Raw genomic sequence first — 27,500 nt, forward strand, 5'->3', positions numbered from 1 at the left:
TACAGTGTTTATCAACCTGGCCGTCCAGTGAACCTGTGTTTTGTTTCCTCGACTGGCCACGCTGGCCACTGTTTTGGTGTGGGGGTGGCCCTCTGGAGGACCCCGCCGTCGAGAGGGTGAGCAGAAATTAAAAATGCATGGCTGGAGTTTTCTCATCGCCAGGGATCAACAGTAGTGGAGCAACAATGCCATTTCCCATCATGGAAAAATAATCGGCCTGCTGCTCATCCATTATGTATGGTGTGAGCTGCTCTGGTACAGAGAGAGGGAGAGAGGCCATTGTGTACTGCAGAAACAGATCCAGGCACGCCGGGCCAGCCCTGCTCCTTAAATACATTATGTAAAAGACCAGCTCGCCATCACAGCTGAGATAAAGCTTGTCTGGTCTCTCCTGCCCTCCTTAGTCTGATTTCCTTCGCCCTTTTGGGCCGCCATGTCTTATCTCTCTTGTCCTTTCTTGTCAGATGTGTCTGTCCTTTCTTGTCTGATTTCTCCTGTCCTTTCTTGTCTGACCTCTCCTGTCCTTTCTTGTCTGACCTCTCCTGTCCTGTCTTGTTTGATTTCTCTTGTCCTTGTTTCATCTGATCTCTCCTGTCCTCTCATCTGATCTCTGCTGACCTTTTTTGTTTGATCTGTGCTGTCCTTTCTTGTCTTTCTCATCCTTTTCATCTGTTCTCTCCTGTCCTCTCTTGTCTGATCTCTGCTGATTTTGTCTGATGAGGGGATGAAGAGAGAGATAAAGGGATGTGGATGGTGGAGAGATATGAAGGGATGGTGACATTGACATTAAAGGTTTATGTATAAAGTGAAATCTCAAATCTCGTCAGCGAGTCGAGGGGGACGCGCTCATCCCTCCTGTGCGTGGAGATTAAGTTTAATAGGGCTCCTGCTATTCAACCACGGCGACAATAAAACATTCAGCCATAAACACACACTCGTGCAGTCGCACACTCACGTGTGATAAAGGCCTGCATGAAAATTCTGATTGTTACCGGATAAACTGAGTAGTGGAGTATTACATCATCTGACCAGCTGTGTAAATCAGGCAGGTGCTGCCCAGTACAGCCACATCTGCACGTGGAGGTTCAACTTCACGCCAATTTTTCAAAATTTCAGCGTAATTCAGTGTTTTAAATGTAAACAGAGAGACTCAGAGGGTTTGGTGTGAAACGGTTCAGACGTCTTTACAGTGGTGGTGATGGGAACCAGGCGTTGCCATGACTACAACACAGATCTAGACACTTTATTTACCATCCAGAACCACCAGAGAACCTACACGAGTCTTCTGAGCTTATATGGAATGTTGATGATGGAAATTCTGATTTTGCAATAGATTAGATTAAGATTATGTGACCCGTATTAGATTTCACCTTCGCGTTTAATCCATCCTTGCAGTGAAACAACTCACGCACACTAGGGGGCAGTGAGCACGCTTGCCCGGAGCGGTGGGCAGCCCTATCCACAGCACCCGGGGAGCAGTTGGGGGTTAGGTGCTTTGCTCAAGGGCCCTTTAGTCATGAGCTGTGGGCTCAGGGGATCAAACCAGCGACCTTCCGGTCACAAGGCTGGTTCCCTAACCTCCAGCCTAGGACTGGAGGTTTTTAAAAAAAAAATTGTATGTATTTATTCTTATATGTCCACCCATGATTTCTTTGTTACTTTTATTAAAAAGTTATGTTTAAAATCCATCCATCCATCCATCCATCCATCCATCCATCCATCCATCCATCCATTCTCTAAGCCGCTTCTCCGTCAGGGTTGCGGGGGGGTGCTGGAGCCTATCCCAGCAGTCTTCGGGCGGAAGGCAGGATACACCCTGGACAGGTCGCCAGTCCATCGCAGGGCAGACAGACAGACACAGACAGCCAGTCACACCCAGGGGTAATTTAGCATGTCCAATTGGCCTGACTGCATGTCTTTGGACTGTGGGAGGAAACCGGAGAACCCGGAGGAACCCCACACAGACACGGGGAGAACATGCAGACTCCACACAGAGAGGACCCTGATCACCCGGCCGAGGAATCGAACCCAGACCCTCCTCGCTGTGTTTAAAATTTTGGCAGTAAAATATAAAAAATCTGGAAATGTTTTTAGAGGGGGACGTCTCTTTAATTATGCAGAAATTTTGAAACATCAGTGGAATTCCCCTTTAATAGTCCCGTAAATGCTGATTGTCCATGCATAGCATAGTAACTGTGAACAGGCCGGTGCAACTCTGACAAGCCAGAATCTATATGGCTTCATAGTCTCGCGGGGGCAGATGTGATCTCTCCACAAGAACGTCTGGGTTCTGAAAATGATTTAGAAGGTAGAAGAGAATGAAGCGGATATTTTGGATGCTGAGGTGGTTCTCCTGGGCCTGTGGGTCAGTCTGGGTTTGGTTGTTGTGTCGGGTTTGTGAGTCTGTCCAGTATTGACCTGTTTTCCTACCTGCTGTGTCCCACTTTTTAACACACTTACACTGCCTGTCAGAAGTTTGAGGACACCTCGCTTCCTAAAATGTGTTTAATATAAATGATCATGTTCTTCTTCAGTTTAATCAGGTTGATTTGAAGGAGAACTTTATCTTGTCTTACAGCATCTTAAGTTGGGAAATTTGAATGTACTCACTTTGAAGGGGAACTCCACTGATTTTTTTCTAAATATCTGCGTAATTAAATTAACATGCCAACAAAATCACTCAAAACGATTTGGTGCAAGGCAAATGTGAACGTAGCTTAAAGAACCCTTGTAGAACCCTCTTTTTTCCCTTTCCACCACTCACGATTAATTACCGCAAAGCTCTTTCGCTCCAGTTACTGCTAATAAACATCAACGCAGCTCATCAGCACAGCTGCTCCTCTATTGATCTTCACCTGCAGATCAATCACAGCACTTAGAACCATCTAAACCGATTATCTCACACAGGCCGAGTCAGTGTTCAGCCACAGCAGTGCAGTCATCAGCCTCGAACACCGAATACGCTGATTATTGACCACTGATTATTGGTCGACTGTGCAAGCAGAGTGAGATGGTGCCGTATTCTTAGGGTTTCTCACTCTCCGGTGGTCTTCAGGCCTGCACTGTGGAGGGTAGAGTGGTCAGTCATGGGTCAGTGATGGCACTTTACATTATAGAAACCAGGGAGAAAATTATTGACGTTTTGTTGATTGTGACAACTTGCCCCTCAGTCTCTTACGGTTGACCCCACCTGTGGGGCAGGTTGTGACATTTGCACCCCCACCAGCTTCTGGTGAACTGTTCAGAAAACTGTGTCTTGGTCTGTGAAGCCGTGAAGCTGGAGGTTCGTTTGTTGATCCGCAGCAGAAGCTGGAAGCTGGACGGTCACTCGGTCAGCGCTGGACGGTATTTTTCCTGATTTCCTGAGCGGATCCTGTTGCGGCGATGAAGTCACTCCTCAGCGGTGATGTGGTCGGAGTAATTGCAGTTTGTTTGTACCGCCAGATCTAGTCTTACAGTTCAGGGTGACTGGACCCACATACGGACGGACGGATAGTGTTCCATATAACGAGCTTTGCCGTGCTTCTCGTCCTTTAATCCTCACTTAAACTACTGATGGAAATGGTTTAACTCCATCAGCAGCGCCTGAAGGCGTGAGTAGATAAACCTGGTGTCGGATGGTGACTGTATATGCTGGACTTCCTCCAGGAGAGGTTTGGAAACACGCTGATCGCTATGGGTTGTTTATTAGTTTAGTGTTTTTTGAGCAAGTAAATAAACGACCCCTTCAAGTGCCTCCATACAAATGCCATTCGCATGAAATCACAACATGGGATTATTTCTATGGTTCATTTTATAGAACAGGATTGATATAATCTGGAGGTACAGTGCATTTTATAGCATGGGATTAATGTAATCTTGGAATATTTATATTGCTTGTTTTACACATGGCGAATATAACCTGGGATTATTTCTATGGTTTGTTTTATAGTGTAGGATTAATATAACCTGGGATTATTTCTATGGTTTGTTATATAGTGTAGGATTAATATAACCTGGGATTATTTCTATGGTTTGTTATATAGTGTAGGATTAATATAACCTGGGATTATTTCTATGGTTTGTTTTATAGTGTAGGATTAATATAACCTGGGATTATTTCTATTGTTTGTTTTATAGTGTAGGATTAATATAACCTGGGATTATTTCTATGGTTTGTTATATAGTGTAGGATTAATATAACCTGGGATTATTTCTATTGTTTGTTTTATAGTGTAGGATTAATATAACCTGGGGTTATTTCAATGGTTTGTTTTATAGTGTAGGATTAATATAACCTGGGATTATTTCTATGGTTTGTTTTATAGTGTAGGATTAATATAACCTGGGATTATTTCTATGGTTTGTTATATAGTGTAGGATTAATATAACCTGGGATTATTTCTGTGGTTTGTTTTATAGTGTAGGATTAATATAACCTGGGATTATTTCTATGGTTTGTTTTATAGTGTAGGATTAATATAACCTGGGATTATTTCTGTGGTTTGTTTTATAGTGTATGATTAATATAACCTGGGATTATTTCTATGGTTTGTTTTATAGTGTAGGATTAATATAACCTGGGATTATTTCTATGGTTTGTTATATAGTGTAGGATTAATATAACCTGGGATTATTTCTATGGTTTGTTTTATAGTGTAGGATTAATATAACCTGGGATTATTTCTGTGGTTTGTTTTATAGTGTATGATTAATATAACCTGGGATTATTTCTGTGGTTTGTTTTATAGTGTATGATTAATATAACCTGGGATTATTTCTATGGTTTGTTTTATAGTGTAGGATTAATATAACCTGGGGTTATTTCAATGGTTTGTTTTATAGTGTAGGATTAATATAACCTGGGATTATTACTACGGTTTGTTTTATAGAACAGGATTAATATAACCTGGGATTATTTATATGATTCGTTTTATGGAACTGGATTATTATAATCTGAAGGTACAGTTCATTTTATAGCACTGGATTAATATAACATTGGGATATGTTTACTGCTTGTTTTATTACATATAATTAATGTAAACTGGGATTATTTCTATGGTTTGTTTTGTAGTGTAGGATTAATATAACCTAGGGTTATTACTACGGTTTGTTTTATAGAACAGGATTAATATAACCTGGGATTATTTATATGCTTCGTTTTATGGAACTGGATTATTATAATCTGAAGGTACAGTTCATTTTATAGCACTGGTTTAATATAACATTGGGATATGTTTACTGCTTGTTTTATTAAACATAATTAATGTAAACTGGGATTATTTCTATGGTTTGTTTTATAGCACCGGATTAATATAACCTGATTTTATTTGGAACTGCTGGAGCCTTTTCTGGGGCAGGAGCGTGCAGTCCATAAAAATGATATGATGGATTCAGATGGGACTGAAATCACAGAGAAACACCCATTTTAGCTGCATCACCCCGCCTCGCCGTGTAAACCTAATCCTGTCTGAGTACAGCTATAGAGTTAAAACCACTAACAGGACGGCAGATGTGTGTCGCTGCGTTTTAACAAGCTCTGAGTGCTGGTTAATTAGAATCAATTTGGCTTGATTAATCTGGCGTCCGCTATATTCATTACTGCATTAATTACGTGACGTTTATCAGTTTTACTGAGATTGCTGTCCTGCTCCTCGGAGCAACAGCCTCAAGGACTTTCTGGAGGAAAAGAGCAGATCTGAATCTCTGAACTGGGTAATTAAATTTATCTGCCTGCCCTGAAACCTTCTGTCCTGCCTGGCCGCTGTGCCTCCGCCTTCCTGCTGCGCAGTTCCACCGTTACAGTGACTCCAGATAGGCTTTAATGAATTTACATTCACACAAATGTGTTTCTTAACCTGTTGTAAAGGTGCTTGAGCAGATATGGTCCTGATCTTCTGAGAATTAATGAAGGCCGGGCTTCAAAGTGGGGCTATTTTAAAGAAAATTAAAAAGTGAAAAATCACATTTGCAGTTTCTCCTTAAAAATTTACTTTTTTTAAATATAAAAATGAAAATGTCTGATAGAGAAACTTGGAGTCAGGACAGTTCACAGTGTTGGTGATAGGAACCAGACGTCCACCTGAAAAGCTCCCTCACTACATGAAATGGTCCTGAACTCACCGCTTGATGCCTGACACACTGTTTTATGGTAGTTTTGAGAAGATTTAAGTCTAAAGCATATTTTAAATTCATTCATGGTGGAGGGAGACAAGCAGGGCGCTGTGCGGCAAAATAGTCCCCAAAGAAAACTCATTATTCCAGATTTTCCACTATTTTCCATCATCAATATTCCATATCAGCTCAGAAGACTCGTGTAGGTTCTCTGGTGGTTTGGATGGTAAATAAAGTGTCTATATCTGTGTTGTAGTCATGGCGACGCCTGGTTCCCATCACCACCACTGTAAAGACGTCTGAACCAGTTCACACCAAACCCTCTGAACCTCTGATTACACCTCACACGCTGAGTTATGCAGAATTTGATAAATACTGTTGGAATTCCCGTTTTTGGTAGAGTATTAAGTGTTTGTGTGTTCTTTTTTTTGTTCTCTTCAGGTGGTGCTGGTGTTCGCTCTCAGCATCGGAGCCCTCGTCATTTACTTCATCGACTCCTCTGAGTGAGTTTTCCTTCATTGCTTTGTGACAGAAGGAGTGACTGTATGCTTTTTACAAGCCTTTCAGCTCTAATACCTGATGTCTGTGTAACTGCGTGCATCACAGGTGATCAACACAATGAGGCATTATGACGCAAAGGCTTTCTGCGCGTGTGGCAGAGAGAGAGAGAGAGAGAGAGAGAGAGAGAGAGACAGAGAGAGGGCAGAACGAAAGAGAGGAGAGACAGAGAGACACAGATAGAGGAGAGAGAGAGAGAGAGACACAGATAGAGGAGAGAGAGAGAGATAAAGCGAGAGCGAGGAGAGAGAGAGGAGAGATAGAGAGAGAGAGAGACAGCAAGAGAGAGGAGAGAGAGAGAGACACAGATAGAGGAGAGAGAGAGAGAGAGACAGCAAGAGCGAGGAGAGAGAGAGAGATACAGCGAGAGCGAGGAGAGAGAGAGGAGAGAGAGAGAGAGACAGCAAGAGAGAGGAGAATGAGAGACACAGATAGAGGAGAGAGAGAGAGAGACAGCAAGAGAGAGCAGAGAGAGAGGAGAGAGAGAGACAGCAAGAGAGAGCAGAGAGAGAGGAGAGAGAGAGGAGAGAGAGAGAGAGACAGCAAGAGAGAGGAGAATGAGAGACACAGATAGAGGAGAGAGAGAGAGAGATACAGCGAGAGTGAGGAGAGAGAGAGGAGAGATAGAAAGAGAGAGACAGCAAGAGAGAGCAGAGAGAGAGGAGAGAGAGAGAGACAGCAAGAGAGAGCAGAGAGAGAGGAGAGAGAGAGAGACAGATAGAGGAGAGAGAGAGAGAGATACAGCGAGAGTGAGAAGAGAGAGAGGAGAGATAGAGAGAGAGAGAGAGACAGCAAGAGAGAGCAGAGAGAGAGGAGAGAGAGAGAGACACAGATAGAGGAGAGAGAGAGAGAGATACAGCGAGAGAGGAGAGAGAGAGAGAGAGAGACAGCAAGAGAGAGCAGAGAGAGAGACATAGATAGAGGAGAGAGAGAGAGAGAGAGATACAGCGAGAGTGAGGAGAGAGAGAGAGAGACACACAGAGAGAGGAGAGAGAGAGCGAGAGAGAGAGAGACACACAGAGAGAGGAGAGAGAGAGAGACACACAGAGAGAGGAGAGAGAGAGCGAGAGAGAGAGAGACACACAGAGAGAGGAGAGAGAGAGCGAGAGAGATAAGCCACTTGTCCTTACATCATTTCAGGCCATATTCATTTGTCTGCGGCTCATTTCATCCTCTCCACGCTGACCTTGCTGGCCAGATTAAGGATGTACCGGCCATTATATAAACACGCTGCTAAGGACATTCAGATGCTCAGTATTCCTGCTTAATGCCCCATTCAGTGATTAGTTAGAGCACCGTTTCCCAATCCTGCTCCGGCAGAACGCCTTCCACCCCCCCACCGCCCACCGCCCCGCCCCCTCTCTGCCTGTCCAGCACCTTTTAGTGTTCTCCTGCTCTGAGACACCTGATTCAGCATCATCAGCTCATAAACAGCAGTGTGAGGGGTTAAAACACTCGTGCAGGGTCTTAGTTCAGAAACACTGGTGTATTCTGTGGAGGCGTTTGCAGGACAATCTTTCTTGCTTTTAGTTTTCTTCACTCGTCAACATTTATGTACCAAAAACAGTGACGACTTGTTATTACAGGACCGTTTCCCAGCATCTCTTTATCCCTTAGAACTGAACCGGCTGTTTTTGTGACTGTGCCTTTAAGACTGAGGTATGTAAATCACATGTAGGGTGAGAAGGCGGAGCTGACCTGCTGTAGGTTCATGGTTCCATATGTAACTAAATACAGTAGAACAGTTTAGATTAGCTGTTAAGCCTTGGCTTCACCAGACTGAGCAGATTCTAAAAGACTGGTGGTGTTTTGTTTTTTTGGGAAGGCTGAAATATTGGGCATCCACACGGAATGATTAGGGGATCAACTGAACCGACAGCAGCTCACTGAGCTCTCGCAAACTCTGGCGTTCTCCCGTTACTAGGAGGCGCTAATGAGCAAACGTGGAGCTGCTGCTGCTGTTTTCTCTGCCGTTTGCGCTGAAACAGTAAAGGAGCAGCAGGTAGACGTGTTATGGTGAGACTCATGGTGATGTGATGAGTTTGTATCTTTTAGTTTTAAGCGCACGTGAACTCGATTGTGCTCATGCCTTAAACTGGGCTCATTAGGAAGCTTCGCTCCACACGCGAGAGGCTTTTCTCCATTCGTCTTTGATTAACTGCTGTATTTTCTTCTTTCGCTCTCTCGGTTTTCATTGGTTGCTGCAGGAATCCGTTCACGCTGAGTTGATCGGTTTACACCAGATTTCGCTCAGACGTGTCTGGAAAACTCCGGCTGGCCTGAAACGATCAGGAGCGTCCGGAAAATCTGAGTCTGCGCCGCTCAGACACGACTCGACTCTCTCTCCAACTGTCGACTCAGACTGACCCAAAATCTGCAGACCAGAGCCGACCAGCTCAGACGCAGCCAGACCAAAAATCGTGTAGTGTACCCCCAGCTTCACACACGAGACTAATCCGTCTCTGTATTATAATCCAGCCATAAATAGTCAATAAACATAACTTTGCATGGATTAACCCCTGAGCGTATTGTGTCCTAGACTTGCGTAATGCAAATGTGTGTGTGTGTGTGTGTGTGTGTGTGTGTGTGTGGACAAGTCACCAGCAAAACATCTTAGGTTATAGTCAGTGGATAAGTGCCGTCTGTGACAGTGTTTTGTTTGCTGACTTTGGAGGGATGGGGCATCATATCTCTAATGGCGAGGGCACCAGAGGATCTTACAGAGGAATTCCATAGATTTTTCAAAATTTGAGGTGTGATCAGAGAGATTCAGAGGGTTTGGTGTGAAACGGTTCAGACGTCTTTACAGTGGTGGTGATGGGAACCAGGCGTCGCCATGACTACAACACAAATATAGACTCTTCATTTACCATCCAGAACCACCAGAGAACCTACACGAGTCTTCTGAGCTTATATGGAATGTTGATGATGGAAAACAGTGGAAAATCTGGAATAATGAGTTTTCTTTGGGGACTATTTTGCCGCACAGCGCCCTGCATGTCTCCCTCCACCATGAATGGAGTTGAAGTTCTCTAAACTCTCATAAAACAGCGTCTCAGTCATCAGGCAGTGAATTCAGAACCAGCTCATGTAGGAACTTTCTGTAGGAGCTTTTAGAGGGAGACGTCTGGTTCCTATCACCACCACTGTGAACGGTTCTGACTCGGTGAGTTTATCTAGAACTGAGCATTTCACACCAAACCACTCAGAATGACTCTGTTTACATCTAAATTAATTATTAATTATGCAGAAAGTTTGGTGGAAAAAAATAATGCTGCCATGATGGTGATGATATTGTACTTTTAATATACTAATATAACACTGTGCTAAATACAGTGGTAGTAATACAGGTGCTAAAACCGGTTCTTTGGAGCGGCGCCGCAACAGCCCCACTTCTTTAAACCACTCAACCAAAAGGTTCTTCTGGCATCGCTCCAAAGAGCCAGTTACCACTGCTGGCTGGTCCAGCGCTGTGGTCATTACAGCGGTTGGTGTTTAGCTGTAGCTTCTGGCCGGTGCTGAGAGAGATGTGATTGTTCTACTAATTACGCCGTGTCCCACTAATGCAGTGATGAGGAAGAGGAAAAGGCTGACTTCCTGTCTGAAAGGAAACGGCATCAATTAGAGTGGATCAGAGTGACCAGCACTGCAGGATGCAGACTAAATGGGGTCCGAACGTCTGAGGCCACTAGTGAAAGCGTTTCTCTGTGATGGTCTTTTTTAGTTTAATACAAAGTTTTGTTATCAGCTTAACAGTCGGAGTGGACGGTGACCCGGATTTCATAGTGTTTGCTCCGCTTTCGTGGCACGACTCATCAGTCTGTTTCAAAGTTTTTCAATGCGCTCTCAGATTTAGGACTACACTGTATATATATACTCACTGATCAGCCAGAACGTTCTGACCACCTCCTCGTTTCTACGCTCACTGTCCACTTCATCAGCTCCACTTACTGTATAGCTGCACTCTGTAGTTCTACAGTTACAGACTGTAGTCCATCTGTTTCTCTGATACTCTGTTACCCTGTTCTTCAGTGGTCAGGACCCCCATGGACCCTCACAGAGCAGGTACTGTTTGGGTGGTGGGTCATTCTCAGCACTGCAGCAACACTGACAGGGTGGTGGTGTGTTAGTGTGTGTTGCGCTGGTCTGAGTGGATCAGACACAGCAGTGCTGCTGGAGTTTTTAAACACCTCAGTGTCGCTGCTGGACTGAGAATAGTCCACCAACCAAAAACATCCAGACAACAGCGTCCTGTGGGCAGCGTCCTGTGGGCAGCGTCCTGTGGGCAGCGTCCTGTGACCACTGATGAAGGACGAGAGGATGACCAACACAAACTGTGCAGCAGCAGATGAGCTGTCGTCTCTGACTTCTTCTGACATCTACAAGGTGGACCGACAAGGTAGGAGTGTCTAATAGAGTGGACAGTGAGTGGACACAGTGTTTAAAAACTCCAGCAGCACTGCTGTGTCTGATCCACTCGTACCAGCACAACACACACTAACACACCACCACCACATCAGTGTTACTGCAGTGCTGAGAATGACCCACCACCCAAATAGTACCTGCTCTGTGAGGGTCCATGGGGGTCCTGACCACTGAAGAACAGGGTAACAGAGTATCAGAGAAACAGATGGACTACAGTCTGTAAATGTAGAACTACAGAGAGCAGCTATACGGTCAGTGGAGCTGATAAAGTGGACAGTGAGCGCAGAAACGAGGAGGTGGTCATAATGACACTCCTGACCGCCGTATATTAAGGGAGTTTGCACACTGCTGTATTAAGGGGGACGGGTGGGTGGTCAGACCCCTCCAGCCTGTTTGTAGGCTGCTTCTTCTTTGACTGAACACTGTAATCAGGAAAGTCCCACACTACTGTAAACACTCTGTTGTGCCAAAAGTACTGGAGTGAATCCTGAAACACGTTTACAGTCTTTCTAGCACTTTGTGTATTTCTGTTTATTTTATGTTGTAAAACGTGTCCTAACTTTTGCGCTGGCTACATTTTATGCTCTTTTTCCTCCCCAGTGTATTAAATTCAGCAGAAATAAACAGTGAGTGTGCATTAAAATGTATAAACTTTATTTTTATTTAGCGCTTTTTACAGGAGGTGTTGTCACAAAGCAGCTTTACAGAAAAATCCAGGTCCGAGCCCCCAGAACCGTCGCCAGTGGAAACAGTGGCACGGAAACCCTCCCTAAGAGCAGGAGGAAGGAACCTTGAGAGGAACCAAGACTCAAAAGGGGAACCCATCCTCCTCCTAACTGATCTACTTTTGCGGGAAAGTTTCCTGCTGGAGATGCGAGAAAGCGGCTATAGCTGAGCTGAAGCTGAGAGCAGAGCAAAGTCCGTCTTTCATTTAGAGTTGAAGTTCGAGTTCGAGTCTTCATTTCGATTATATGTTTTAGTCTGTACTGAGACACGTTTACATACTGGTGAAATGTTCGATAAAATGGACATTAAATGTTGTTTCTCCCGAAAACTGTTGAAATTTGGTGAAATGGCTCTGCTTAACGTTGGGGTTGCCGAGCCCTGGTATAGCAGAATCATGGAAAACTACACGGTAATTTCACCTGTACGTTCTTACAAATGCTGGAAATCCTGTAGACGGACTGTAATAACAGACTTTACTCAGACCAAGAGGAGGAAACATTGAGAGGAACCAAGACTCAAAAGGGGAACCCATCCTCCTCTGGACCGAGCAGCGTTAGTATAAGAGATCAACACGAATATGAATGTAACTGCGCTCTATTTAAGGAGGAACAGACAATTCAAATAACAAGACTTTAGCTTCGAGGAAAAGGAAGGGAACAGCATTTTTAGTTCCATTTTTAGTTCCTGTTGACGAGGTGGCCGAGAGGTTAAGGCGATGGACTGCTAATCCATTGTGCTCTGGGTTCGAATCCCACCTTTTTTGGGGGGCAGATGAGGGCTGGAGGTTAGGGAACCAGCCTTGTGACCGGAAGGTCGCCGGTTCGATCCCCAGAGCCGACAGCACATGACTGAGGTGTCCTTGAGCAAGACACCTAACCCCCAACTGCTCCCCGGGCGCTGAGGATTGGGCTGCCCACCGCTCCGGGCAAGTGTGCTCACTGCCCCCTAGGGTGTGTGTGCTCACTAGTGTGTATGTGGTGTTTCACTTCACGGACGGGTTAAATGAGGAGGTGAAATTTCCCCGTTGTGGGACTAATAAGGGTCTCTTAATCTTAATCTTAATCTTAATCTTAGTTCTTATTTTCATTGCCGTTAAAGTGATTTGTAAAGGGTGGAAACTGAAGGTGTCATTTCCGGTGGCTGAAATTTCTAATAACTAGCATGTTTGAGGTCAGAGAAGTTTCCTGCAGCTCTATAAAGATGCTTTTTCGTTGCGGCGCTGCCACCCAGGAGGCCAGAACCAGGGACCCGGACTTCACTGGTGTTGTATTGAAGGTTTTAGTCTATTTTTGGTGGTGATATCTCAGCGTTTCTTAGGCGTCGGTCTCTTCTGGCCCTCTCTCAGCTCCACTCCGCAGCAGGGCTGCACTATATATCGCCTGGTATTTATTATTACAGTATTATTGTCAGTGGCTGCAATGTGCAGATGAGCCTTTTAGCCAATCACAGATTTTATTATACGCTGGGGGCTTCTTGATCAGTCAGTGTTCCAGATGAATTTCTGTTTGTGTTTGTATTGATTGATTTTTTTTTTTTTTTTTTTTTTTTTAATTTCCACACAACATGGTGGTGGTAATTGTATCTGGTGCAACAAGATGTAATTCTACTCAATACTCCTACACATACAATACAGTACATCTACAGTAAACAATATACAATACACAATATACAACACTTGGCATCGGACCAGGTGTTGGCAACATGCGTCTCTTTCACTGCCCTGTTGTGGCTCCACAGCTGAATCAGATCAGTAGGTAATAATAAAATAATCCTCCTCTACAGTAAAATAAAGCTCTGCTGATCCTTCAACACAGTTTAACAGTAAATGGTCTTAAACGCTGGAGTTAATGTAGAACTGCTGATTCACCCTTTAACCCTGAAGATCAGCGCAGACGGCTGGTCACCATAGCAACACAGACAACAGTCTCGCCCAGCTAGTAGCTACGAAACGGCAAAGAGAGAGATTTAAGACGGACGTCGATAATTTGGAGACGAATGGACTGATTAGTGTTTATAGTCACTCCAGCTGGTTTCCTGATACGTTTAATCTGAAACAAGAAACTAAAACACTAAAAAGTCACGAGGCTGTAGTCACTGCTCATTCACCAGCTTCATGTTGGAAATTTCCCATTCCACCTTTCCTGCCAGAAATGCGAGAAAAGCGGCCAAACTTACTCAGTCTGGATTACAAGCCTGGATCTCAGTGCCGTTTTACGCAGTTCGCAGTGGAGTTGGTTTCATCTTGTGTAGTATTTCCATCCTAGTAAACATCACTGTCACGCAAAATGTTTGTCTCTCCATTTTTGTCATTTTTACTGTTTTTTGCACAATTTGAAGACTCCAAAATTTCACAATGATTGGACAAATTTTCCAGATATATATACATATATACACATTTTTTTTGGGAAGAAGAAAAAATACATATTTTATATATATGTCTATTCATTATGAAACTTTCACACAATGTAAATAGCAGATGAAAAAGAAAAAAGTGGAGAAATAAGGTTATACATGAACACATACCCAGCAAACATGCACATTTTCTCCAAATGTTTCATATCTATTAATACCAAATTATATCTTTTTATGAGAATGAAAGAAAATCGTATTTTAAGGTAATTAAAAAAAAAAATTTTTATTAAAAATGATTTTGTGCCAGGTGTATTGATCCGTTTACTCTGTGTCTACACACTGTGAACAGCTGCTGTTAGCAAATAATGTAATAAATTAAAATTGAAACACAGTAGAGTCAGAAAGTTGTGCTATGACAGTCAGTGTGTATTGTTTAGTATATTTGTATTAATAGACTGCAAGTCATGTCACAGTAGAAGTGTGTAATAATCACAGTACAGTCTTCTGTCTGAGGTGCAGCGCCCTGCCTGCTGACCGCAGAATCTGTCCGTCACTGTGTATCCAGGTCAGTTTGCCTTAAAGAGAGAAGCGTTCTCCTGTTTATCAGCTGTCATAGACAGGTTTGTGTGTGTGTGTGTGTGTGTGTGTGTGTGTGTGTGTGACCTGACCTTTCTGTGGGGTATTAGTTACGTTAAACGTCTCTTAATTACAGAGGGCGCCAGGTTTCAGATCGCTGTGACGTGCCGCTCTAGCCTGCTGGAGCATATCTAACCACATGCAGCCAGGTCCTGTTGCATCTTCTGCTGCAGCTGCACTGGAGCTCTGTGGAACAGCTCTCTGCACCTTCTGACAGATGGAGCAGATCTAATCTCTGGATGCTTTTCTCTCTTTGTTCTTTCTGCTGTCTGGAGCTAACTTCAAGTTAGTTCACTTCAGTTCAGTCCAGTCAAAGTTTATCGTTGTTATTGGACAAACACTTAAGATTAAGGCCTAGGCCTGGACCACGTGCTGCTTTCAGTGGAAACTCCCTGTCTCAGAAACCATGTGATGAAGATTCTCTGAAAATAAGCTCTGAAATAAGTTGAGTGTTGAAGCCTGGTAGAACACCTTTGGGATGACTTGGAGTGAAGGAGCTCCATTGAGCATCTTTGGGATTATTTTGGAGTGAAGAAGCTCCAGTGAACATATTTGGGATGAGTTGGAGTGTTGAAGCTCCAGTGAACATGTTTGGGATGAGTTGGAGTGTTGAAGCTCCAGTGAACATATTTGGGATGAGTTGGAGTGTTGAAGCTCCAGTGAACATATTTGGGATGAGTTGGAGTGTTGAAGCTCCAGTGAACATGTTTGGGATGAGTTGGAGTGTTGAAGCTCCAGTGAACATATTTGGGATGAGTTGGAGTGTCGAAGCTCCAGTGAACATATTTGGGATGAGTTTGGAGTGAAGAAGATCCAGTGAACATATTTGGGATGAGTTGGAGTGTTGAAGTTCCAGTGAACATGTTTGGGATGAGTTGGAGTGTTGAAGCTCCAGTGAACATATTTGGGATGAGTTGGAGTGTTGAAGCTCCAGTGAACATATTTGGGATGAGTTTGGAGTGAAGAAGATCCAGTGAACATATTTGGGATGAGTTGGAGTGTTGAAGCTCCAGTGAACATGTTTGGGATGAGTTGGAGTGTTGAAGCTCCAGTGAACATATTTGGGATGAGCTGGAGTGTTGAAGCTCCAGTGAACATATTTGGGATGAGTTTGGAGTGAAGAAGCTCCAGTGAACATATTTGGGATGAATTGGAGTGTTGAAGCTCCAGTGAACATGTTTGGGATGAGTTGGAGTGTTGAAGCTCCAGTGAACATGTTTGGGATGAGTTGGAGTGTTGAAGCTCCAGTGAACATATTTGGGATGAGTTGGAGTGTTGAAGCTCCAGTGAACATATTTGGGATGAGTTGGAGTGTTGAAGCTCCAGTGAACATGTTTGGGATGAGTTGGAGTGTTGAAGCTCCAGTGAACATATTTGGGATGAGTTGGAGTGTCGAAGCTCCAGTGAACATATTTGGGATGAGTTGGAGTGTCGAAGCTCCAGTGAACATATTTGGGATGAGTTTGGAGTGAAGAAGATCCAGTGAACATATTTGGGATGAGTTGGAGTGTTGAAGTTCCAGTGAACATGTTTGGGATGAGTTGGAGTGTTGAAGCTCCAGTGAACATATTTGGGATGAGTTGGAGTGTTGAAGCTCCAGTGAACATATTTGGGATGAGTTTGGAGTGAAGAAGATCCAGTGAACATATTTGGGATGAGTTGGAGTGTTGAAGCTCCAGTGAACATGTTTGGGATGAGTTGGAGTGTTGAAGCTCCAGTGAACATATTTGGGATGAGCTGGAGTGTTGAAGCTCCAGTGAACATATTTGGGATGAGTTTGGAGTGAAGAAGCTCCAGTGAACATATTTGGGATGAATTGGAGTGTTGAAGCTCCAGTGAACATGTTTGGGATGAGTTGGAGTGTTGAAGCTCCAGTGAACATGTTTGGGATGAGTTGGAGTGTTGAAGCTCCAGTGAACATATTTGGGATGAGTTGGAGTGTTGAAGCTCCAGTGAACATATTTGGGATGAGTTGGAGTGTTGAAGCTCCAGTGAACATGTTTGGGATGAGTTGGAGTGTTGAAGCTCCAGTGAACATATTTGGGATGAGTTGGAGTGTCGAAGCTCCAGTGAACATATTTGGGATGAGTTTGGAGTGAAGAAGATCCAGTGAACATATTTGGGATGAGTTGGAGTGTTGAAGTTCCAGTGAACATGTTTGGGATGAGTTGGAGTGTTGAAGCTCCAGTGAACATATTTGGGATGAGTTGGAGTGTTGAAGCTCCAGTGAACATATTTGGGATGTGTTTGGAGTGAAGAAGATCCAGTGAACATATTTGGGATGAGTTGGAGTGTTGAAGCTCCAGTGAACATGTTTGGGATGAGTTGGAGTGTTGAAGCTCCAGTGAACATATTTGGGATGAGCTGGAGTGTTGAAGCTCCAGTGAACATATTTGGGATGAGTTTGGAGTGAAGAAGCTCCAGTGAACATATTTGGGATGAGTTGGAGTGTTGAAGCTCCAGTGAACATATTTGGGATGAGCTGGAGTGTTGAAGCTCCAGTGAACATATTTGGGATGAGTTTGGAGTGAAGAAGCTCCAGTGAACATATTTGGGATGAGTTGGAGTGTTGAAGCTCCAGTGAACATGTTTGGGATGAATTGGAGTGTTGAAGCTCCAGTGAACATGTTTGGGATGAGTTGGAGTGTTGAAGCTCCAGTGAACATATTTGGGATGAGTTGGAGTGTTGAAGCTCCAGTGAACATATTTGGGATGAGTTGGAGTGTTGAAGCTCCAGTGAACATCTTTGGGATGAGTTGGAGTGTTGACGCTCCAGTGAACATCTTTGGGATGAGTTTGGAGTGAAGAAGATCCAGTGAACATATTTGGGATGAGTTGGAGTGAAGGTGCTCCAGTGAACATACTTGGGATGAGTTGGAGTGGATAAGATCCAGTGAATGTCTTTGGGATGAGTCGGAGTGCCGTGTGTAATCCAGACATAATCAGCCAACATCAATGCATTATTAATACTCTGAATAGAATGAATAACCTTAACGCAATATTCCTACAACCATCTTAAAACTTTAAATGAAATTCTTCTTGCATGTAGGACGTTTCTCCTTTTGAGTTTTGGAAACTCCCTTTAATGCTCTTAGGGGGTTCTCCTTATTCAGAGTCATGGTTCCTCTCAGTGGTTCTTCCTCATGTTCTCAGGGAGTTGGGGCTCAGACCCAGATTTCTCCAGAGCTGCTTCGTAACAGCACCCACTGTGAAAATCTTTCTATGAGTCATTTTTTGTTTGATACTCATGAGCTGCGGTAAGTCAGTACAGAGTCTTGAACACCAAGCAGAGTCTGTATTGATCCACTCAGCACTGACAAGCTAGTTTATGTTTAATGTGAGACCAAATATTCACTATAGGGTTTAAATCTGGATTCTGACCAGCTGGAAGCATCAGTAAAACCCATTATATTTTTGGTTTGCCCCAACTTATATGGGAATATATTGCCCATATATATGTATTTGAGAAAATCTTCATCTGGTTTCAGTCTTGACTGAGTTACTACTACAGACCGCAGTCCCTCGGCAGATTGATGTTAATATTAAAAGTAAACAGTGCTTCTCACAAAGGCCAAGGCAACAATCACAAGGCGACATTAACAAGTGCTTAGTTACAAAACTAAACCATAAAACACACAAGACAGCAAACAAGTAGACAACATCTGAGTGAAGAGCAACATCTCGCCTGTTGTTTCACAGCAGAGAGTTTCTAGTGAAGGAGAACTCCTGTTCGAGTCGATCGGGCACTAGAGGGCGCTTGTGGGAAGGTCTGAAATGTTTCTGTGGATCTTTGATTCAATTTTGTGCTTTTTATTTTTAATTTTTTAGCATATTAATGCACTTTCTTAACATAGAACATCTGAACGTGTTCATCACTCCAGTCATGGGATTCAGTAGCTGTGTCTTATTAACACTGGTGGCATTGATGATGCTGAACTGCTTTATAATGAGCTGCTTAGCTTTCTAATCAGCCCTCAGTAGCTGTAATGCTACCGTCCTACAGCGCACCACCTTTGGAAGGATAGTAGTACATTTTCATTGACTTTTTTATGTAAGACATGCATCCACTTTCCCAGGTTTGCGTGAAGTTTGCGTACGAAGATATTTGATTAGCCTCTTTCTGCCCCCTAGTGGCCGCAAAATGTAAATGAACTTGAATAGATTAAATGTATATTGTCACCTACAGTATAATTTCCCCATAACTCTTTTTTAATCAGATGAACCAGGACTCTGTTGTCCCTCAGTGTGTGAAATGTTGCGTCTCTGTGTTGAGCTGCTAGTGAGCAACGTGGGGCGAAAGAGTAGGGCTGAGAACCCCCTGCTGTTAGAAACTGTTCACACCTCAAACTCCACAAAGACGACTGTGCCGAGAAAAATGACAACCTCAGCTTTCTTCAAACCGTCGGCCCAGTAGACAATTAAAACACTTTCATTAATGTTTACTCTTGGTTTGAAAATCATGCTTGAAGAAGTTAAGTGCTACTTTTTTGATCCCACAAACGGGGAAATTCCACCTCCGCATTTAACCCATCCGTGAAGTGAAACACCACATACACACTAGTGAATACACACACACTAGGGGGCAGTGAGCACACTTGCCCGGAGCGGTGGGCAGCCCCATCCACGGAGCAGTTGGGGGTTAGGTGTCTGGCTCAAGGACCCTTGAGCCTTGAGGACCCTGGCTCGGCACTGGGGATCGAACCGGCAACCCTCCGGTCACAGGGCCAGTTCCCTAACCTCCAGCCCACGACTGCCAAAATATACTCAAAGAAAAAAATGCATAGAACAAAAAATAAACCTCCAGAGAAACAAGTGAAGTCACATTTCATGGCTTCTGTGAGCCATTTACCTGCAACGATTGTCCTTCATTGACTCTTTCGCCGTCATGTTTTTGTTGTAATGGGTGAAAACTGGAACGAGGCAGTTGTGAGGGGCCCTGTTTGATGGTCCGGCTGAAACAGAGCAGCGTCTTCATGTAATTAGGCTCACCTGCTCTCCCAGCCTGCTTTTATTGTGGACACAGTGGCCACCCTGCGACAGATGGCAGGAAACAGGCCAGTAAAGTCAATACAGCCCCATAAACAGAGCGGAGAGATGAAGGAGATAAAGCCTTGACGTGTGCACCAGCGCTGATGAGCTGATAATGGAAAACACGCTGGCCTCCTCCGCTGGACAAGCTCAGGGCAGATGGTTTTTTTGTAATAAAATCTGTTATGGAAGCTGTTGATTGACTTTTACTGATAAGAAGACATTGAAACAGTGAAAGAGGTCGATTCTGAAGGCGAGGCCGTGACGCGAGGGGGTGTTTTGAGTTAGAGGTGCTGAAATGCTAAGCAGGACGTATGTGACGTACACTGTGACATCAAGCATCTGCATTTTTTCATTTGAGTTTTTGGGATAATTGGCATCAAGCAATCGTGTCATAACATGCTATAATGTGGTGAGAGAGACAATGTAAACCTGAGCGCCAACCGATGATTGATTTTTATACAACAGTTCCGGCCAGAACGATTTTACTTCTGACTTTGCCACAAACAGAAAACGGACGCTGTTAAGACCACATCTGACCGACAGCCGATTTGGTCCGACTCTGAAGACGAGACGACGCTAAATTCCCAAACTGTCGTCACCACTGAGCAGCTTTTCAGTCGGCAGCTGTGACAGAAGAACAGCTGAACAACCTGGAATCAGCCAGAAATGAACCCAACACCATTCGCCAAACTAAACGGGCTGTAAGAAGCTTTACAGACCGGCTGGAACAAAACAACATTAATACTGATCTGGACAAACTGACCAAACTGAGCTGAACCTGATATTGGGTCAGTTTTACGGCTCAGTCTGATTTGGTCCGACTCTGAAGATCAGACACGTCTGGCGAATGGTGTTGGGTTCATTTCTGGCTGATTCCAGGTTGTTCAGCTGTTCTTCTGTCACAGCTGCCGACTGAAAAGCTGCTCAGTGGAGACGACAGTTTGGGAATTTAGTGTGAGGAGCTGGAGAACGAACTGCCGGCTGAGCAGCGAGTGGGCGGAGCTCGTTACTCTGATGTAGCAACGAGCTGCTCGTTAAGGAGCTCTAATTAGGAGGAAGGAGCTGAACATTAAAGCATATTAAACGCCGCGTTCACGGCCAGTTTATTCATTTCTTACTGTATTTATTTAACTGCTGTATTAAAGCAGTGGAGCACTCGAGGAGGGAGTTATCACCAATAACATCACGGCTGAGATGATCTACGGACACCGGATCACAGCCGGGATGGTATTTCAGGATAACAGACTCCCTCTCGGGTTCAAGTGCTTAAGTAGTGCGGTTGCTGACTGTGTCACACCCATCATCACACACTGTGATTCAGCACTTCCAAGCGGGAAGACAAACTAATGTGGGATATTATTACATTAGACTATGTTTTTAAGCTTTATATACAGGCCACTGTAGGGAACAGCCTGTAACTCCACCCACCCATCTACTCCGGACACTCCGTCTGCTTTAGTGACACGCCTAAACTGGGTATTGTATGTTTGTTGATCACTGGTTGCCAGTTGTAATATTCCCTCAGAGCAGATCAGAGTTTTATTATTAAGAACAAAAAGGATGGTTCATATTCAGGTGATTTCTGAATAAGTTTCAGAACACGGGTCAGAGGGACCTCGCCATAATTTGCTTCCTAAATTTATGATGCAAAGTTGGACAAAGACTATATTATAATAATAATGAATAATAGCTTTGGCTATGTCTTAACAAGAACTCATGAAGCAAATTATCTGCAGTACGTTAGTATAGAAGCTGATTTCTGTGAGTGTTGAAGTCTGGAACGAATTGCCAAAAGTATTCGGCCGTCTGGCTTCACACACATATGAACTTGAGTGACGTCCCATTCTTATCCATAGGGTTTAATATGATGTCGGCCCACCCTTTGCAGCTATAACAGCTTCAGCTCTTCTGGGAAGGCTTTCCACAAGGGTTAGGAGTATTTATGGGAATTTCTGACCGTTCTTCCAGAAGCGCATTTGTGAGATCAGACACTGATGTTGGACGAGAAGGCCTGGCTCACAGTCTCCACTCTAATTCATCCCAAAGGTGTTCTACCAGGTTGAGGTCAGGACTCTGTGCAGGCCAGTCAAGTTCTTCCACACCAAACTGGCTCATCCGTGTCTTTATGGACCTGCTTTGTGCACTGGTGCTCAGTCATGTTGGAACAGGAAGGGACCGTCCCCAAACTGTTCCCACAAAGTTGGGAGCGTGAAATTGTCCAAAATCTCTTGGTGCTGAAGCTTTAAGAGTTCCTTTCACTGGAACTAAGGGGCCGAGCCCAACTCCTGAAAAACACCCCCACACCATGATCCCCCCTCCACCAAACTTTACACTCGGCACAATGCAGTCAGACAAGTACAGTCAAAACTGGCAACCGGCAAACCCAGACTCGTCCATTGGATTTCCAGATGGAGAACTGTGATTGGTCACTCCAGAGAACTCGTCTCCACTGCTCTAGAGTCCAGTGGCGGCGCTTTACTCCACTGCATTCCACGCTTTGCATTGCGCTTGGTGATGTAAGGCTTGGATGCAGCTGCTCGGCCATGGAAACCCATTCCATGAAGCTCTCTACGCTGTTCTTGAGCTGATCTGAAGGCCACATGAAGTTTGGAGGTCTGTAGTGATTGACTCTGCAGAAAGTCCGTGACCTCTGCGCACTATGCCCCTCAGCATCCGCTGACCGCTCTGTAATTTTACGTGGCCGACCACTTCGTGGCTGAGCTGCTGTCGTTCCCAATCGCTTCCACTTTGTTATAATCCCACTGACAGTGGACTGTGGAATATTTAGTAGTGAGGAAATTTCACGACTGGACTTGCTGCACAGGTGGCGTCCGATCACGGTACCACGCTGGAATTCACTGAGCTCCTGAGAGCGACCCATTCTTTCACTAATGTCTGTAGAAGCAGTCTGCAGGCCTAGGGGCTCGGCTTTATACACCTGTGGCCATGGAAGTGATTGGAATACCTGAATTCACTGATTTGGATGGGCGACTGAACACCTTTGGAAATATATCGTACATATATCTGATTTGAGATTCTAACCAAATCTTCGAAGCTTAATCTTACTGATCCCTTTTCACTGGAGCTCTAAAATAAATGCTAGTCCTGCCTGTTATTGAGCTTCTTCAGATGAGCTGTGCCTTTTCCCTTCAGTAATGTTGAGGGGAGATATTTTGATGGACATTCAAAACAGTTTTTTCTGTTTGTTCATTGGCTCAGTTGTTTAGCACTGTCTGATGTAAAGAAAGCTGTGGTTGACTGTTTTATTCGACATGGCTGTTTTATAATGGTGCATTTTCACCGAATCTCGTTGTTGCTTTCGTGAGTTTCTATTTCCGTCTAAATGGCGTATTATATTTTCTGTATGGTGCTGCAGTCGGGAACTAATTGAATATTAATTGCCTGCTTTATATAATATGATTCTAATTGCAGCGTCGTAATTATTATTTTTTTTATCAGTTTGACCCTGATTTGTCACTAACACCCCCCCCCTCCCTCCCTCGTCCCCCTGTCCCCCCCTCCCCCTGGCTCTGTCTGAAGCATGGTAAAACCACCTGCCTTTGCTTCGCCTTAATTAAAATTAGAAATCTAGTCCAGTCAGATATCAGATAATTAAATCAGCCTGATTCAATCAGGCAGTAATAGAGCACGCAGGCTGGCCGCGCTGCAGCGGCTCTTCCTGTCCTGCAGGTCTTTAATTGCTGATCCTGGTCCAGTTATTTTGCTCACAATCGGCCTTTATTTACTCGAGCTGGCGCTGCAGCTGAATCTGTGGCTGCTTTGGGCTCAGAGATGTATTTTTACAGTATGAACTGTCGGTGCCGCGGCGGAGGCGCTGGCATTGATGACGTCTCCCATACTTCTTAGCCCTCCTTCATTATTCATGAAGGGTGTCTTATATGACTGGCTTGGCTCTAGTCACCCAGCCCAAGATGGTTTCTGTGTAATGCACACCTGTCGTTAGCCATGTCCCAAATGCAACTGTCAGGGAAAGAACAATAACCATGATTTCTGCTGTGTCATTTGCACTGAAGGCACTGGGGACATTAAACGGGGAACTCCACCAACAGGCATTCAGAGCGGTTTGGTGTGAAATGCTCTGTTCTAGATACCAAGCGTACCAAGTCAGAGCTGTTCACAGTGGTGGTGATGGGAACCAGACGTCCCTCTAAAAGCTCCTACAGAAAGTTCCTACATGAACTGGTTCTGAATTCACTGCCTGATGACTGAGACGCTGTTTTATGAGAGTTTAGAGAACTTCAACTCCATTCATGGTGGAGGGAGACATGCAGGGCGCTGTGCGGCAAAATAGTCCCCAAAGGAAACTCATTATTCCAGATTTTCCACTGTTTTCCATCAACGACATTCCATATAGACTCTGAAGACTCGTGTAGGTTCTCTGGTGGTTCTGGATGGTAAATAAAGTGTCTATATCTGTGTTGTAGTCATGGCGACGCCTGGTTCCCATCACCACCACTGTAAAGACGTCTGAACCGTCTCACTCCAAACCCTCTGAATCTCTGAATTATGCAGGAATTTTGAACATCGGGTTGGATTCCCCTGTAACGCTTGCCCTAATAGTCCAGGAAGTGCTGGTGAAAAGTGCAAGGCATTTATTCGTCACCATTCATGTTCAACACAGAGCCTGTTCTGATTGGTTTAAAGTGAGGAAAGTTTTGTGTAGTTACACAGTGAAACAGAATAAAACTCTTAGAAACTTTTAGTTTCCATTTTAATTTGTTTGGTCATTTTTAATGCTTAAAAAAAATCAGTTGAATTTTCTGCTGATTTGTTGAAAATCAGTCGTCATGTGACCAACAGACTGAATTTAATCTGATAAATTGATTGATTAAAAACTCTCTCTTTAGTCTTTGTTTGAACAAAATATCTATAATATTCCTTAAAACAAGCTAAAATGTATTTTAAATTAATACAAGCAGGAATATTTAAAAACACGCAATATTATCTTTAACTAAGTGAAACAGAGAGGGTAGGGAAATAAACACATGGAACTGAAGGTGCTCTGTGACCAGGAGTTTCAATTCTAGAGAACAAAAAGTAAAAACTATGGCTTTTTTAAATAAAAGCCTTTTATTATAAGATGGATCTGGACAAAAAAACCTCTCAACAAGTTTCAGCATGTGCAAAATTACTGCGTTACTTCTTAAACCAAGCCAAATATTTGCTTATTTCTGAAAACAAGATAAATTATCTGCTAATAAATTAAGACAATTTCACATTATTATCAAAAAAATCAAATAAAAATAATTTTATCATTTTTATACAACCGTCTCAGAAAAGCAAACACATGATCTATTGACTGGATTATAGATGTCACACGTGTTCTATCAGAGGAGAGTGGCCTGCGAAGAGGACCCCAGGTCAGATGGACATGCATTATTTATTCCAGTCCAGCTCTGCTGAGAGGAAGAGCTGCGGGTATTTGAGCCTGTTGGGATGTTTACATTGGCATCAGTCGTGTGTCCAGCAATACAGAGTGTACCGTCTGTTCACTGGGGACCAGTCGGTCATCAGGACAACAGGAAACAGCATGTCACGCTGTGGGTCAGATTGCACCCTAATTGTAAAACAATTCAATCTGTTAACCGCTTTCTGTGTCTGTATGTTATCTGTTATATTTCTCGTGCACAGTGGTCCAGAATGCTCTGGTCATCCTGATATAGGTATTACACAAGTGCATTTGTTTGTCTCAGCAAAGAAGATGTTATGAAGCACGTCGCTGCCTGTGAACTCAATCACTTTACTTAAAGGTGCACTAAGTAATGTGTTTTAGCCAGAGATACAGCCCTCTGAGGTCATTTGGTCATTCGGTCATCTGTGACGTGCTCATATAAGGAACTCTGGGTTTATTTACGGGAAAAATCGGCCCTATGCTGATAGTTTTGTGTTACTGGGTCCAAGCAGTGGTGGACAAAGTATGGAAACCATGTCCCTGAGTTAAAGTCGAGACCCCCAAGGTAAAATATCCCTCCAGTAAAGTAGAAGTTCCTCCCTTTAGACCTCCACTGGAGTAAAAGTACTAAAGTATTTCCCTTCAAATGTACTTAAGTATAAAGTAAAAGTACTAAAAGAGGAATTCTGGCTCTGATGTCCTGTTATCATTTTTATAACCAGACTGGCTTCATGAACTCATTTCAGGTGAAAGTCCTCCAGCGTCTCTCTTGGTAAACCAGTCTTTTAATAGAACGTCATTAATTAGTGACGCTGACGTCTATTAAAATGATCAGAAGCACAAAACACTGAAGGTAAACAGTTTCCATCAGGGAGAACCGAGTGGCTCTGAAATCACTTTTTACACACAAGCAAAGTTTCAGTTTCAGATTTATTTACAACTTAGTTCCAAGTTTAACTGTTGAACCGCGTGCTGCACTGGGTCGGTATGACCAACAGGTCAAAACCAGCTCTAAACAAAGTGACCGCTGGGCCCTGATTGGTGCTCTGGCTTTGCGCTTCTTTCGTTTTGACATGTTACGTTTTTATACACACAGAAACCAAAAGGAACGACAGATTTCTCAAAATGTAGGAGGAAAAAGTCGGATATTAGACTCTGAAATGTAGTGGAGTGAAAGGAAAAAGTCCAGAACGGAGAAACTTCAGTACAGATACACCAAAAATACTAAAGTACAGAAACTAATTACATTTACTGAGATACTCAGTTACTGTCCACCAGTAATTAAAAGAAACTTAACACCCCATTCTGTGAAATTTAGTTGGATTATATCTCTGCTGTCAGAAGAATTGTATCTCCTTGTTTGTCGTTTTTCAGTTTTTGGCATAATTTGAAAACGCCTGTTGTCTTTACATTGTGTCTAAATTTCACAAAGAATGAACCAAAAGAAACGGCCTAAAATTACATGGGAAAGAATTCTGTTTCCATTGACTTCCATTAAAAGTGAAGTCTTTTTTTCCTTCTCCTGTAAAGTTACCAGTTTGGAGATACGAGGTTTTGTTCCGTCAGCAGCGGTTATCATACATGGTGTGTTATATTTACACATATTTATATATTTATTATATGCAATAGCAGCTACTCAAGCCTCTAAATCACCCTGTGGACAGCCTGTATGTCATATTTAAAAATGATTTATTTGGGGAAATGATTGAGTAGTATGTAATAGTTTGGGCACTGCTGGCGTAATTACATGCTGTTTGATTTTCTAAGTGTTAATAAGTAACACATCCTCTACAGAGACACACCTCTGTATAGTTATTTTATACTTTGTTTTTTTTGGAATATAAACAGCAAATAAATAGAAATTATGCAGTAAAATTTGCAGAAAAAACGTGATAGTTTTAAAATATGTTTTACGACAAAACCGTAAAGCAATCAGGTTGTTCAGTCAGAACCAGTTCATGTAGGAACTTTCTGTGAGGAGCTTTTAGAGGGACGTCTGGTTCCCATCACCACCACTGTGAGCAGCTCTGACTCGGAACCGACAAACCGCTCTGACTCTGTTTACTTCTTAAGAACTGAGTTATACAGATATTTAGAAAAATCTGGTGGGAATCTCCTTTATATGTCATAATTGAGAGGATCCAGCGACGTTCAGAGGGAAAATGTATGTGGGACAAAGTGTTTCGCCGTTTGGACTGAAAACAGCATCTTTTCCCATCGAGAGCGAGAAAAGCTCAGCCTGGGAATTCCCTATATGAGCGCGTTC

At 43.5% G+C, this 27,500-nt stretch overlaps 1 protein-coding gene across 14 annotated transcripts in view; it reads left to right on the top strand.

Annotated features, from left to right (window-relative positions):
* The window catches only part of LOC108414676 (calcium-activated potassium channel subunit alpha-1-like), a 209,891-nt gene that overhangs the window by 91,482 nt on the left and 90,909 nt on the right, over nucleotides 1-27,500 (top strand). For all 14 annotated transcript variants that reach the window (XM_037544238.1, XM_037544235.1, XM_037544239.1 and 11 more), the window contains exon 3: nucleotides 6,535-6,596. In XM_037544238.1, the coding sequence (XP_037400135.1) occupies nucleotides 6,535-6,596 (62 nt within the window). The remainder of the gene's footprint in view (nucleotides 1-6,534; nucleotides 6,597-27,500) is intronic.

The sequence above is a fragment of the Pygocentrus nattereri genome, chromosome 13, assembly GCF_015220715.1.
Source record: "Pygocentrus nattereri isolate fPygNat1 chromosome 13, fPygNat1.pri, whole genome shotgun sequence".
NCBI classification, from domain to species: Eukaryota; Metazoa; Chordata; class Actinopteri; order Characiformes; family Serrasalmidae; genus Pygocentrus; species Pygocentrus nattereri.